The 13324-nt window shown below is 50.7% G+C and overlaps 1 protein-coding gene across 3 annotated transcripts in view; it reads left to right on the top strand.

Annotated features, from left to right (window-relative positions):
* The first annotated feature begins 3362 nt into the window (after positions 1 to 3362).
* Positions 3363 to 13324, top strand: part of LOC105482947 (acyl-CoA oxidase 2) — a 33173-nt gene continuing 23211 nt past the window's right edge. The window contains exons 1-9 of one of the 3 annotated variants that reach the window (XM_011743444.3): positions 3363 to 3471; positions 5396 to 5646; positions 6071 to 6233; positions 6448 to 6599; positions 7040 to 7147; positions 8741 to 8860; positions 9184 to 9299; positions 9910 to 10082; positions 11603 to 11765. In XM_011743444.3, coding sequence (XP_011741746.2) covers positions 5487 to 5646; positions 6071 to 6233; positions 6448 to 6599; positions 7040 to 7147; positions 8741 to 8860; positions 9184 to 9299; positions 9910 to 10082; positions 11603 to 11765 — 1155 coding nt within the window. In that variant the 5' untranslated portion in view covers positions 3363 to 3471; positions 5396 to 5486. Of the gene's footprint in view, positions 3472 to 5395; positions 5647 to 5985; positions 6600 to 7039; positions 7148 to 8740; positions 8861 to 9183; positions 9300 to 9909; positions 10083 to 11602; positions 11766 to 13324 lie in introns of those variants that run through there. The other 2 variants (XM_011743477.2, XM_071091984.1) reach the window with 2 other exon arrangements.

Below are 13324 nucleotides of genomic sequence, written 5' to 3'. Positions count from 1 at the left end.
AAGATGCCCAGATTTCATATTGTTCAAACACACATGCTCTACAAACAATTTGTGCAGTTGACACAATCATCACAGGGTCCTGAGGCAACATTCATCCTCCTTAGCTTACGAAGAAGATGACAGGATTAAGAGATTAAAGTAAAGACAGGCATAGGAAATCACAAGGGTATTGATTGGGGAAGTGATAAGTGTCCATGAAATCTTCACAATTTATGTTCAGAGATTGCAGTAAATACAGGCATAAGAAATTATAAAAGTATTAATTTGGGGAACTCATAAATGTCCATGAAATCTTCACAATTTATGTTCTTCTGCTGCGGCTTCAGCCAGTCCCTCTGTTCGAGGTCCCTGACTTCCCGCAACAGCTCATGCCTATAGTCCCAGCACTTCAGGAGCCCGAGGCAGGCAGATCATTTGAAGTCAGGAGTTCGAGACCAGCCTGACCAACATGGTGAAACCCCGTCTCTACTAAAAATACAAAAATTAGCCGGGCATGGTGGCACATGCCTGTCATCCCAGCTACTCAGGAGGCTGAGGCAGGAGAATCGCTTGAACCCGGGAGGCAGAGGTTGCAGTGAGCCAGGATTGCACCACTGCACTCCAGCCTGGGCAACAGAACAAGGCTCTGTCTCAAAAACAAACAAACAAACCAAAAAACTGGACATGACACACACAAGTAGCAAAGCCAGCAGCAATTGTTTATTAAGCACAGCATTATACTCTCCAAGAGGGCAGAGTGGGCTGACCTCTGCGAGATGAGATCAGCATCAGTTTGCTGTGCTTGTGGTCTTCTTATGTGTTTTTTCCCTTTCTTTTCCCAAGGCTGCCTAATCTCTAGCTAGTGTCTGCCTTTTGATTGATAGGTGTGTTGCTTACTTTGGCCCTTGTGCACTTCCACGTCGACTCCATTCCATGACCTCAAGTACATGCATGATATGCAGTCCATATGCATGAGCTTTAATGAGCTGATTATCATACGGGGTCACGTTAAAGATACTTTTTCTCTCTAATGCGCATGCCCATCTCTGAGGAGCTGCCCTTTACTGGCTTGGTCAGGATCTTGCCAGCCATGGGGTCTCTTTACTCAGTTTTTTATCTTACTTTTGTTTTGGCTGCTTAACTTCTGCTTCTTATCTTGCTTCTTGCTCACTCACCCCTTCACCTTGCTTCTGCTTTCGATCATTCCGCCCTTTATCTAACCTCCAATTCCTTCTGCTGTTCTCCTACCTCAAAAGTGTGCTTCCCTGGTTGTCAATACTTCGTGCATATTGTAAACATCGTTTTCGGAAGAATTAAATGCTGTCCCTACAACACCACTGGGAGAGGACACCTAGAAGCTCAGTCCATTCTCTCCTAGACTTCCCACTATGTACCTTTTTCTTCTACTAATGTTAATCTGTAACCTTTTGCTATAGTAAACTGTAACCATGAGTATTACAGTTTCTTCCTGTTTGTTCTAGAGGCAAAGTCTCACTGTCACCCAGGCTAGAGTACAGTGGTTCCATCATAGCTCACTGCAGCCTTGAACTCCTGGGCCCAAACAATCCTTCCACTGCATCCTCCCAAGGAGCTAGCACTACAGGCACACATCACCACACTGGGCTAATTTTTACATATTTTTTGGTACAGACAGGGTCTTGCTATGTTGTCTAGGTTGGTGTCAAACTCCTGGCCTCAAGTGATCCTCACACCTCAGCCTCCCAAAGCATTGGAATTATAGGCATGAGCCACCGCGCCTGGCTCAGTATAACAGTTTCTAAGTTCTGTGAGTCTTCCTAGCAAATCACCGGACCTGAGGTTGATCCTAGAGAACCTCTGACGCACTCAAATAAGTTCTGAAGATTAGCTAACAATATTGCAGCAGTGTTAATGTCTTGGTTTCATAATTGTACCTTAGAAGAAGCTGAGTGAAGGATATACAAGAACTTTTTGCAGCTTTCTGAAAGTCTAAAGTTATTTCAAAATAAAAAGTTAAAAACAAAGATCAAGGAAACAAGTGTGATCATTTTTAGTGCTGGATGTTAGGTACGTGTGGGTTCATTATATTTTTCTCTTCACTTTTGTACAAGTTTGAAATATCTTGTAATTTTAAAAGCCTTTTTAAGCTACAGAATTTAAGAGTTCAGTGCAACAAATCAAAATGATCACATCCAAAACATACAGAACAGGGTCAGCTTCAAAGTAGATGAGAAAACAATTTAAACATGGAGAGTTTATTAAAAAGCCTTGCTCCAAGAGCCCCTGAGCAAGGCTTTCTTCACTGGGCACTTCCTGCAATCCAAGCCTTTCTCTATGGCAGAGAGTAACTAAGTCATTCCCATAGCATAAATCCTTGACAGAGATGAGTCCAGTTGGAAGTGAGAACTTTCACCTCCAAACAGTGGGGCCAAGACCACCTTCCCTGAAACCACTGCCCACAGCAATGGGGACTGCCAGGATTCTGAGCCCCACAGCTCCAGAAGGACCTGCTAGGTAGTAAGTTGCAAAGCTTGGGCCACAGGTCCTGCCTCTTCCTGCAGACACAAGCTAGACATTACCTTGGCGATATGATGGGGTGCTGTGAGGCTCCTTACGGAGCAAATACCTTGCATTACAGGGGGGCCAAGGCCCAGAAAGGGAGTACACCTGCTCAGGGTCAAAATAGCTCAGAAGTCCTGCCAGAACAGGAGCCTTGATCTCCTACTGGTCCCCTGATTTCTTTCTCAATCTTACACAAATGTGTTACGTAATCTACTTATTGTGCAAACCTAAACAAGGTGACATCCCCTCCCTGAGCTTGTTTCCTTACCTGCAAAATGGGGAGCCGCATCTGACTTTCCAGGGTGGTTATGCAGGGAGGGAACCTCTAAGCCTCTCATTCCTCTCACTAAGACCCAGCTCCCATCTGGATCCCACACACTACAGATGGATGCGCCACAAATATTTTTCCAGGGAATGTCAGGGGATGCTAAGCATAAGACAAGCCATATTTTAGAGCAGAAACATGGGAAGAGAGGAAAAACATACACCTTACAGAGCAATCCTTTCACATGAGGACCATCTGAGGGGAGCCTATTAAGCTCATGTGATATTAACAGCTTGAGTCCCTGAAGGGCACACAGTGAAAGATCAGTGAAGACCAGGATATCACTTTGGAAACACTGCTGGGCTACGCAGCTTTTTGGTACAAGTAGTGTCAAAGGAATCCCTGGCTTTGAGAAGGAAGGGTTCCAACCTCCCAGCAGTCCTCCCAGAGCAGCCCCAGCAACAGCACAGAGGTCACACCCATGCAGGAAGAGAAAAAGGAGGGAGGAGAGCTCCGCAAGCCGGGACAGGCGGAGCGCTGGCCAAGCAGGGCTCTCCACTTCTGTGTTCCAGCCCCTCTGTGGGAGGAGAGAAGGGCAGGACCACAAGCCTGCGAGAGGCTGTGGCCTACAGCCGGGGAGAGGCCAGCCCGGCCTACAGTGCAGACACAGGACAGAGGGGAGCCAGGTGAGCCAGGCTTTCGGGTGGGGAGGGACTGGGAGACCCCAGAGGACAGAGTCGCCCCCGTGATGACCCTGTCCGCAGCTCCGAGAGACCCTGAGCAAGGCTTTCTTCACTGGGCACCTCCTGCAAACCAGGCCCTGTACTAAGTGTTAGGGTCACAGTGTGACAGTGACAAAGATCCTGGCCCTCTGGCAGTTTCTGTGTTACTAGCAGGGAGATGGAAGTAAACAAAAACATATGAAATTAGTAAATGATCTCAAATGTCAGAAGAGGGTAAGTGAAAAGAGAAAAAGGAGAGCAGAGTGAGGAGGACAGGGAATGCTGGGGGAGGGAGCTTGGTTTTAAAGACGGTGGTCTCTTTAAGGTTAAACGAGGTTCAATGCAAACAGCCCTGGTGACATTTGAAGAAAGGGTGTTCTGGGCAGAGGGAGCTACCCCGGCAAAAGCTGGCAGTGGCAGGGAGGCCTGGAGCATTCAGAACAGCAAGGAGGTAGTGGCAACAGAGCAAGGAAAAGAGGTGAGGCAGGAAGAGAGGAGCCACACTAGGTGCGCTTGCAGGACTCCAGGGGGCAGAGGATGGAGCCCTTGCCAGCACCCCCACAGCCCTGCTAGGGGTATTGGTTTGAAAGCCTGCGTATGAATTTCACTTGCTACATGTGGCTGCATGATCTTATAAAGTCTCCTCCCTTTCCAAGGCCCACATCCTCCCCATAAAATGGTAATAACAGCAGTGCATCTGTCAGGTTGAGGTCAGGAAGGAAGGGCAATCAAAAGCATGGCAGCCTGCAGGAAAGATTTACAGCATGCCTGCTGCAAGCTAGGAAATGCAGAGCTGGCCTCCCAGGCCTTGTGGGAGGAACATGTAAGCAAATAAGAACTTGTCCCTAACTCTAGAGCACCCCGGGGACCAGGGAGCTGAACCTTGTTCAGAGAGAACAGCAGGGGCAAAGGGTAGGAAGAGAGTGAGTGGAGGCCAGGGATGATGTGGCAGTTAGTTGACATAGGAGAGAGGCGAGTGGAGTGGGAGGTGGGTAGACACAGCAAGGACTCCGTTCCACTAACAGTGGGCCCCAAGGAGCAGATTCCAAGCAGGAGAGGAAAACAATGTGATCTGCAGTTCAAGAGTTCACCTGGCAGCTGGGAGAACAGATAAAAGGGACACTGAGGCCAAGTAAGAGATGACAGTGGCCTGGATGCTAGCCAAAGAGATAGCAAGGAGCAGATGGACTCAAGAGACTTGTGAAATAGGATGAACTGCACCTTATGGTTCCCTCACTGTGGAGGAATAGGGGCTTCTCAGAGGCCAAGCATTTGCCATGGAGGAGACAGGGCCCAACCTGGGTGTGAAAGACACTCAGGGGTTCTAGGGGAACACTTCACAGTCAGGGAGCAGGTTTCCTCCTTTCAGTTCCACAATACACCTGCAGGGCTCATAGAAATGGGGCTGAATGATCCTAGAACTTATGAGCAGCTGAATGAGACCAAGGTGCCCTCAGTAATCCTCCACAGTGGAGCTGTAGTATGGACAAGGCATGTGCTTTGTGGTCAGACCCCATCCAACTCCTGGCCATCTCCAGCTGTGTGGCTAGGGGCCACTCAGCCTCTCCAGGATTATTTTCTTCAGGTGTAACCTTCACTGACTTTTTTGTGAAGATTTCCCTAGGCAACTCATGTAACACGAACTGCAGTGGATAGAGCCCAATCTTTGGGGTCAGGCCCTGTTCAATCTTATTTAACAAGTATTGAACAGACATGTACCAAGCAATGACTGCATACCATGCCTACCATGCACACAGTGCCTGGTCCACAGCCAGCGTCCACAGGGAGAGTGTGGAGGTGGAGTGGGATTCAGGTACTTAGGGATGTCTTTCTTCTACCAATCAGCCCTGGCTGACACCCAGCCCTAGGCAGTTCCTCTTGCACACAGGTTCTTTGCACTGACCAACACTGAGAGCAGACCCTCGGAGCAGCCGGGTCGGAAGTGTTTCACCTCAGTCACCAGACAGATCCAGGATAGGATGGGCAGCCCAGTGCACCGAGTGTCATTGGGGGATACCTGGAGCAGGCAAATGCACCCCGACATGGAGAGCGAGAGGTATATGCAGTCCTTTGACGTGGAACGGCTCACCAACATCCTTGATGGAGGTGCCCAGAACACTGCTCTCCGGAGGAAAGTTGGTAAGGGGAAGCTGGGGAATAGGACATCTGCTTTATGCCCCATGCTTCTCTTGTAAGAAGAGTCTCCTTCATTAGCAGTCCTGCTTTCAAATAACAAACTTTGCCTTGAAATTCCACTGTTAGAGATTCATTCCTTTGAACTGTAAAGACAATCTTCACATGTCAATATTGCCTGAGCCCACCTGGGGGATAGAAGAGTCCTAGGCAGCAGAAGACCTGGATTCTGGTCCTAAAATTCTGCCACTGCATAGCTTTGTAACCTTGGGCAATTCACTTTCCCACTTTGGTCCTCAGTTTTGTCATCTGTAAAATAACAATAATGTCTGACTTCCTTTCCAGATCCATGAAGCAAGTGGGTAAGAAGATTTGAAGGTGCCAGAAACCTCACCCAGGTCCCTAAGCCCTCTATTCTCTGTCTCTGCAGAGAGCATCATCCACAGTTACCCAGAGTTTAGCCGTAAGGACAATTATTTCATGACCCAGAATGAGCGTTATAAGGCTGCCATGCGGAGGGCATTCCACATCCGGTTGATAGCACAGCACCTGGGTTGGTTGGAAGATGGTCGTGAATTAGGCTATGCTTACAGGTGCTCACTCCTGGGGCAGCCCCACTAGAGAGGGATCCACCTGGGATCACCTGGAAACCCCCCAGCCCCATGAGCCATTTCCCCCAAAAAAGGGAAGACTTGTTGGGAAACCAGGATGCCAGGTGCCCTTTATCTCCTGTACTCTGCTCAGGCAGGGGGTACCTGGGCCCCCGTCTCCAATAGGCTACTCAACTACAGCATCTCTCCCCAACAGAGCCCTTTCTGGAGATGTGGCCTTAAATATACACAGAGTCTTCCTGAAAGCCCTCAGGAGCCTGGGCTCAGAGGAACAGATTGCCAAATGGGACCCACTCTGCAAAAACATCCAGATCATCGCAACGTATGCACAGACAGAGCTGGGACATGGTGAGCCAGGGCTGCTGCATGTGGTGTTTAGGTTGTGCACTGCAAAACTCCAGAGGGCCCATTTACATCTCGGTAGTCACAGGTTCATAGGCTTCGAGGGACATATGTTTAATATGAAAACATTCCAGCAGATGGCAGTCAAGGGTCTTGAGGAAGGGATGCTGCCTTCTAATTTGCACATATTGTGTGAGCTCCCAGTGGGGCAAGTAATTCCTTCTGGAAACATCAGCAGCCATCCCTTGTCACAGACTGGCTATAGGGGACTGTGTGACCCCCACACAGCCCACAGATGAAAGGGGAGAACTGCCTGCAAGTACAGCTGGGAGCTGAGCCCCACTCTGTACCGCACTGATGCCTAAGAGTACAGGCCCACCTAGAAGCAGCTTCCCAGGTAAGATCCCCACCTTGGGCCAATTCTAACATCCCTCCTTGATCCTAAGGGACATATCTTCAGGGCCTGGAGACTGAAGCCACCTATGACGCAGCCACCCAGGAGTTTGTGATACACAGCCCCACACTGACTGCCACCAAATGGTGGCCTGGAGACCGTGAGTATCCATCCAACCCCCTTCCTTATCTCTCCCCAGATAGAAATATTGGAGGGCAGAGTAGCACTGGCTTTGAGGTTCAACAGACCTCAGGTTGATTTTCTGTTCTAGGCTGCTGACCTTGGGCAAGTCAGTTCACCTCCCTGAGCCTCAGGTTCTCACTCTGTAAAATAGGTGGGATGTTAAACATTTCATTAGTGAGTGGCTGGAAAGTCCCCAAAGGAACTTTGAAATAGAGGAGACAATCCATGAGAGACAAGGCCTCACACTCACACACACACACAAACACACACACACTTGGTCTAGTCCCAGGCACTCCTCACATCTCCTCTCATCTCCTGAGTTATTGGTAGAGCTTGCCACCAGCCAGAGCACAGGCCCTGTGATGAGACAGTGGAAAGAGCACGCCTGTCTGCCCCTGCTGCAGACACCCAGAAAGGCTCACGCCCACCACCAGCCCCCATCAAGCCACCAACGCCGTACCTCCCGCTGTGGCCACCAGGTGGCGGCCACATCAAGTGTCCCTGAGGCTCGGTGATTTACCAAGCCCCAAGGAGGGATTTCCCCTTCCTCAAACTTGAGAATTTCACCTCCCAGGACACATCTGTGGCACTTGGGGACCCACACCTTGTGTGGAAAAAAGTAAAACAAATATGCTGAGTCCAACTAAAGCAGGAGAGTGACAGAGATGAGAGACACACAGACAGAGGAAGACAGAGGCAGAGACCAGAGACATAATAGAGAGACATGAGCCAGGTGCGGTGGCCCATGCCTGTAATCCCAGCGCTTGGGGAGGCCGAGGTGAATGGATCACCTGAGGTCAGGAGTTTGAGACCAGCCTGACCAATATGGTGAAACCTCATCTCTACTAAAAATACAAAAATTAGCCGTGTGTGGTGGCGGGTGTCTGTAGTCCCACCTACTCGGGGGGCTGAAACAGGAGAATTGCTTGAACCTGGGAGGCGGAGGTTGCAGTGAGCTGAGTTCACACCATTGAACTCCAGCCTGGCGAAAGAGCAAGACTCTGTCTCAAAAAAGAGAGAGAGAGAGATGAGAGAGTGACGAGAGAAAGAGAGATAGAAAATAAATGACTACTGTCAAAAATGAAGACAAAAGAAACCACCCTTTAAGATCAGATAGACCAGGGTACAGATAAATCCTAGCTCTGCCCCTCCAGGCCAGTGACCTTCAGTGCGTCACTCTACTCTCTGAGCCTGTTTCCTTATCTGGAAAATGGGACTCATCATCCTCTCTCCCCTGCGAGAACTGGAAAGCATCTATCACAGGGTCTAGCGCCGCCTGGATTTTGATAAACGATAATTATCTGTATTCATTGTTATAAGGTTGATGACAGAGTAATTCATTAATAGTTGGGGGGTGGGGGCCAAAAAAAAAGCTGAATCATTTCACAGTGCCTTTGCCAAGTCACTGCTAAGTTTGCTTGGTTCTTTGGGGGCAATCCCCCCTCTCTTTGATCAGTGACTTTTCAGGGCCCCAGACGTACCCATCCAAAACCCCAGCCCCAGGAGGCTGGGTTGGGAAAAGCAATGCGCAGGTCTTCCTGTGACGGGCCTCTCCTCTCTCTGCCCTCAGTGGGACGGTCAGCCACCCATGCCCTGGTCCAGGCCCAGCTGGTCTGCTCAGGAGCCCGGCGGGGCATGCACGCTTTTATTGTGCCAATCCGGAGTCTTCGGGACCATACCCCACTGCCAGGTGAGCCCATAATGCTCCCTCAAGGACCCCGCCAGGAGGAGAGCCCAGGTGGCCTCCCTGACCTGGGGCCCCAGAGGGCCACAGGAGTAGCTAAGACATGTCTCCCTTGGGCAGAGAGGTCCAGTTGAACAGACTTGGTGCTAACTGGTGAGGTGAACTTGAGCAAGATTTAGCATCTGTCTGACCTCAGCTTGTTCACCTGCAAAATAGGTACAATAACCCCAGGGTCACAGGCTGCTGTGACCTGGAATGTGTGTGTGATACCTGCCACATAACAAGCAGTCTCTCAACTGATAGGTGTCCTCATCTCCATCTCCTTCAAGGAATCATCGTTGGGGACATCGGGCCCAAGATGGACTTTGATCAAATGGACAACGGCTTCCTGCGGCTGAACCATGTGCGGGTCCCCAGGGAGAACATGCTGAGTCGCTTTGCACAGGTTACAGGTCTGGGGAGGACGGGGACTTGTACTTCCCAGAGAGGGGACCTGCACTTTGTGCAGGCTGGGTCTGGGTCCACCATAGAGCTGAGTTTGGGCCACATAACCTCCTCCCCCAAGAGAGGCTCTGATGTCCCACAGACTGGGGTGAACCCTGCTTAGGAGCAGTATGATCTTGGACACAGAGCCTCCGACTTCTCATGCAGAAATGCTCGTCACATAGGCTGACGGAGCAGTCGTGGGGTGGAGCTGCAGCCCCAGGAGAGGATAGAGCTGAGGTGATCTGCGTAATATTTACCCACGGTGAGGCCTGACACAGCCAGTCGCCCAGCAGATACCAGCCAGAATGCCAGCAGGAGTTCTGGCAGTCCCAACTCTGCCAGGCATCACCCCTTTAGTTATGGGTTGTGGGGCGGTCTGGGGTGTCCCAGGAGAGGCGCTGTGAAGCAGGGCACTTGGGGAAATGACCTGGTGTTTTAACATTCCAACCCCAGATGCGCCAGTTGAGGGGAGAAGCACCCTCCCTGTGTGGAGCCCCACAGCTCTGGGGAAGCAGGGGCATCCTGGGGAGCCTTGGCTCAGACACTGTGCCCGTCCTTGTTCCACACAGGTCTTGCCAGATGGCACATACATCAAACTCGGGACAGCACAGAGCAACTACCTTCCCATGGTGGTGGTGCGGGTGGAGCTGCTGTTAGGGGAGGTCCTCCCTACACTGCAGAAGGCCTGTGTCATCGCCACGCGCTACTCAGTCATCCGCCGCCAATCCCAGCTCCGGCCCAGGCAAGGGGTGCCCAGTGACTGACTACCACAGATATGCTGCCTCTTGGTCCCACAGTGCCTCCCCCGACACTCTTCTGCCAGAGCCAGAGCGCTGGGAGCAGGCACTGCCACCCACCACACACACACACACACACACACACACACACACACACAATCTACCCAGGCCTGGCCCCATCTGGGCATGTCAGAGAGGTCTCTCTGGCTCCCTCTAACAGGGCTGACCAGTTGGCCTAACCTGCATCCTCAGTGCCTGCCCCCTCGGGCTCTGTGTGATCGTGCCTTTGGCCCTGTAGCACCAGGTCTGTCTGACTCTGTGTCTGTCCGAGTCCGGCTGTGTTCTGTGTGGCTGTGAGGGGTTGGACGGGTCTGGGTCAGTCAGTTGCAAGCTGCGTCAGACTGTGGCTGGCTGAGTTGATTCTGTCAGGCCGAGCCTAGCAAAATCCAATGTCATATCAATTGTGTGTGGCTGAACTCATTCTGTCCAGCTGTGCTGTCAGCATCCGCCTGGTATGTCTATGTCTGGATCCCTTTTGTTGTAATTGGTTGTGTTGGTACCACTCCCTCCACCCCACAGCACAGAACAGCAAGGGCTGACTGAACCCTCTGTGAACACTCAGCTCGGCCATTTCACTTCATCCCTCAGCTTCCTCAGCTACAAAATGGGCGTGGCAGAAGCGGCCTTTCAGGGTGGTGTGGAGGGTGAAATGCAGTAAGGTGCATTAGGCCCTCAGCCCAGGATCCTTTCCTCTGGCAAGCTCACAGCGCCCTCGCCTGGCCTGGGCTTCGGAGTCCAGGCTGCAAGAGTTCTCCGCAGGAGAGGGCCACTGGGAAGAAGCGGCTTCTGCTGCTGTCCTGCCCGAGGCCCATTTATCTGGGCTGCAGAAGTGTCCCTAGGGTGGTCATGAGAAAGATGCGCCAGGTGAGCAGCTGCTGTCCAGAGAGGAGGCTTGTTGTAATCACACCCTCTTTCAATCCAGTTACTGTGAGCTCGTAAGTGCTGGACATAGTCTCAGGTACTGAGGACATAGCAGTGGATAAGGCAGACACAGTCCCTTCCTTGGGGTTCCATCGAACCCGAGTTTACATTCTAAGAGTTATTGTTTAGGCTTGATGTATTCCTCAGCACACAGCAAGTGCACACGGGCAGTGGAGTCACAGGTTCAAATCATCACGGGTGCACGGCCACAACTCTTCACCTGAAATTTTGGGACCAGGCACGTTGGAATCTCAGAACTTTTCAGGTTTTAGGATAACACCGTGTACATGCTGGAATTCTATAAGCCTCCCATAACAAGAGGCAGTACCCACCAACAAACGTGTCAATATTCCTGCAGTGAAATGTGTGGATGGATGTTCATGTTAGATGGGATTTTTAAAGGATTATCAACAGCCTCGTGTCAGCTCAAGTTCTGCAATGAGTTCTAAGGAACTGTCTGTTTTTAAGGTTTTTATGGTGTCAGGGATAGGGGAAGGCGGACATGGCACGTAGTGATTAAATCTTCCGGTTCTTTCCCCTTCAGTGACCCAGAGGCAAAGGTCCTGGACTACCAGACGCAGCAGCAGAAACTCTTTCCTCAGCTGGCCATCAGTTATGCCTTCCATTTCCTGGCAGTCAGCCTCTTGGAGTTCTTCCAGCACGCCTACACTGCCATTCTGAACAGAGACTTCAGCTTGCTGCCTGAGGTACCTGCTGTCCGCAGAGGGGCAGGCGCTGGGAGGGCAGCTAAGATTGCTCCACTCACTGGGGAACAGCCACAGCCCCATCCCCGCGGGCACTCCCCACCCCCACCCCTCCCAGCTTTCAGCATCCCAGGGCGTCTGGGTGAATGGCACCCTGATATATAAATTTACCCACAACTGGCCCCCAGAGAGCTACAAACATGCTAAGAGAAAACAATCACATCTAGTGTAGAGAACACAAGTCCACAACCCCGATGTGTATTTGAAACACAAAAAGCTCTGAAAAACAGTCGTTTGGAACTCATTTGGTGGCACAGTTTGACCTGAACTGACCTGATTTATCCTTCTGAGTGTGAATACATTTTGCGGGAAAATTATTAATGTGTTTAATCCCTAAAGCCGCCCCAAACCCCACTGGGCTATTATATAAAATGTACCTTCAATGCCACTTGGCCTCTCTACAATTCAAAAGTTACTCTGATTCCTAAACACATCTGGCTCACAGGTCTCAAGTAAATCTTACATATACAGTAAGATTCAGTCTGTCCAGGCACCATGCTTTATAAGCCCTGCTCATTAACCCTTTCAGCTGCAATTGAGGCACAGAGAGATCAGGGGACACAACTTTCCTCCCAAGGACTTGAAAACTCCAAAGATAGGCAGGGGCTTCAAGAACCAAAATCTCAAACTAGGCCTGCTGCTTGGCAGCCTCTCTCTCTGTTGAGGCTGCTGTAACAAAATACCATAAAGCGGTGGTTTATAAACAACAGAAACTGGCCCAGCATGGTGACTCACACCTGTAATCTCAGCACTTTGGAAGGCCAGGGCAGAAAGATTGCTTGAGCCCAGGAGTTTAAGACCAGCCTGAGCAGGATGGTGAAACCCCCATCTCCACAAAAAAAAAAAAAAAATTGAAAAATTAGTCAGTTGTGGTAGCACACACCTGTAGTCCCAACTACTACTTTGGAGGCTGAGGTGGGAGGATTCCTTGGGCCCAGGAGTTCAAGGATGCAGGAGCTGTGATTGTGCCACTGCACTCCATCCAGTCCAGCCTGAGCAGCAGAGTGAGACCCTGTCTCAAAAAAGAAAAACAAATTTATTTCTCACAGTTCTGGAGGCTGGGAAGTCCAAGGTCAAGGCACTAGTGCATTTGGTGTCAGGTGAGGGCCTGCTTCCTGGTTCATGGACTGCTGTCTTTTTGCTGTGCCCTCGTATGGTAGAAGCAACCTCTTTCTTTCTTTTTGTTTTATTTTATTTTTTTCCTGAGACAGAGCTTCACTCTGTCACCCAGGCTGGCGTGCAGTGGTGCAATCTCGGCTCACCACAACCTCCGCCTCCTGGGTTCAAGAGATTCTCCTGCCTCAGCCTCCTGAGTAGGTGGGATTACAGGTGCCCGCCACCATGCCCGGCTAATTTTTGTATTTTTAGTAGAGACGGGGTTTCACTGTATTGGCCAGGATGGTCTCGATTTCCTCACCTCGTGATCCACCTGCCTCGGCCTCCCACAGTGCTGGGATTGCAGGTGTGAGCCACCACACCCAGCCAGAAGCGGCCTCTGTCAT

Source organism: Macaca nemestrina, chromosome 2, assembly GCF_043159975.1.
Source record: "Macaca nemestrina isolate mMacNem1 chromosome 2, mMacNem.hap1, whole genome shotgun sequence".
NCBI classification, from domain to species: Eukaryota; Metazoa; Chordata; class Mammalia; order Primates; family Cercopithecidae; genus Macaca; species Macaca nemestrina.
This window is presented reverse-complemented; position numbering and strand designations above follow the sequence as displayed.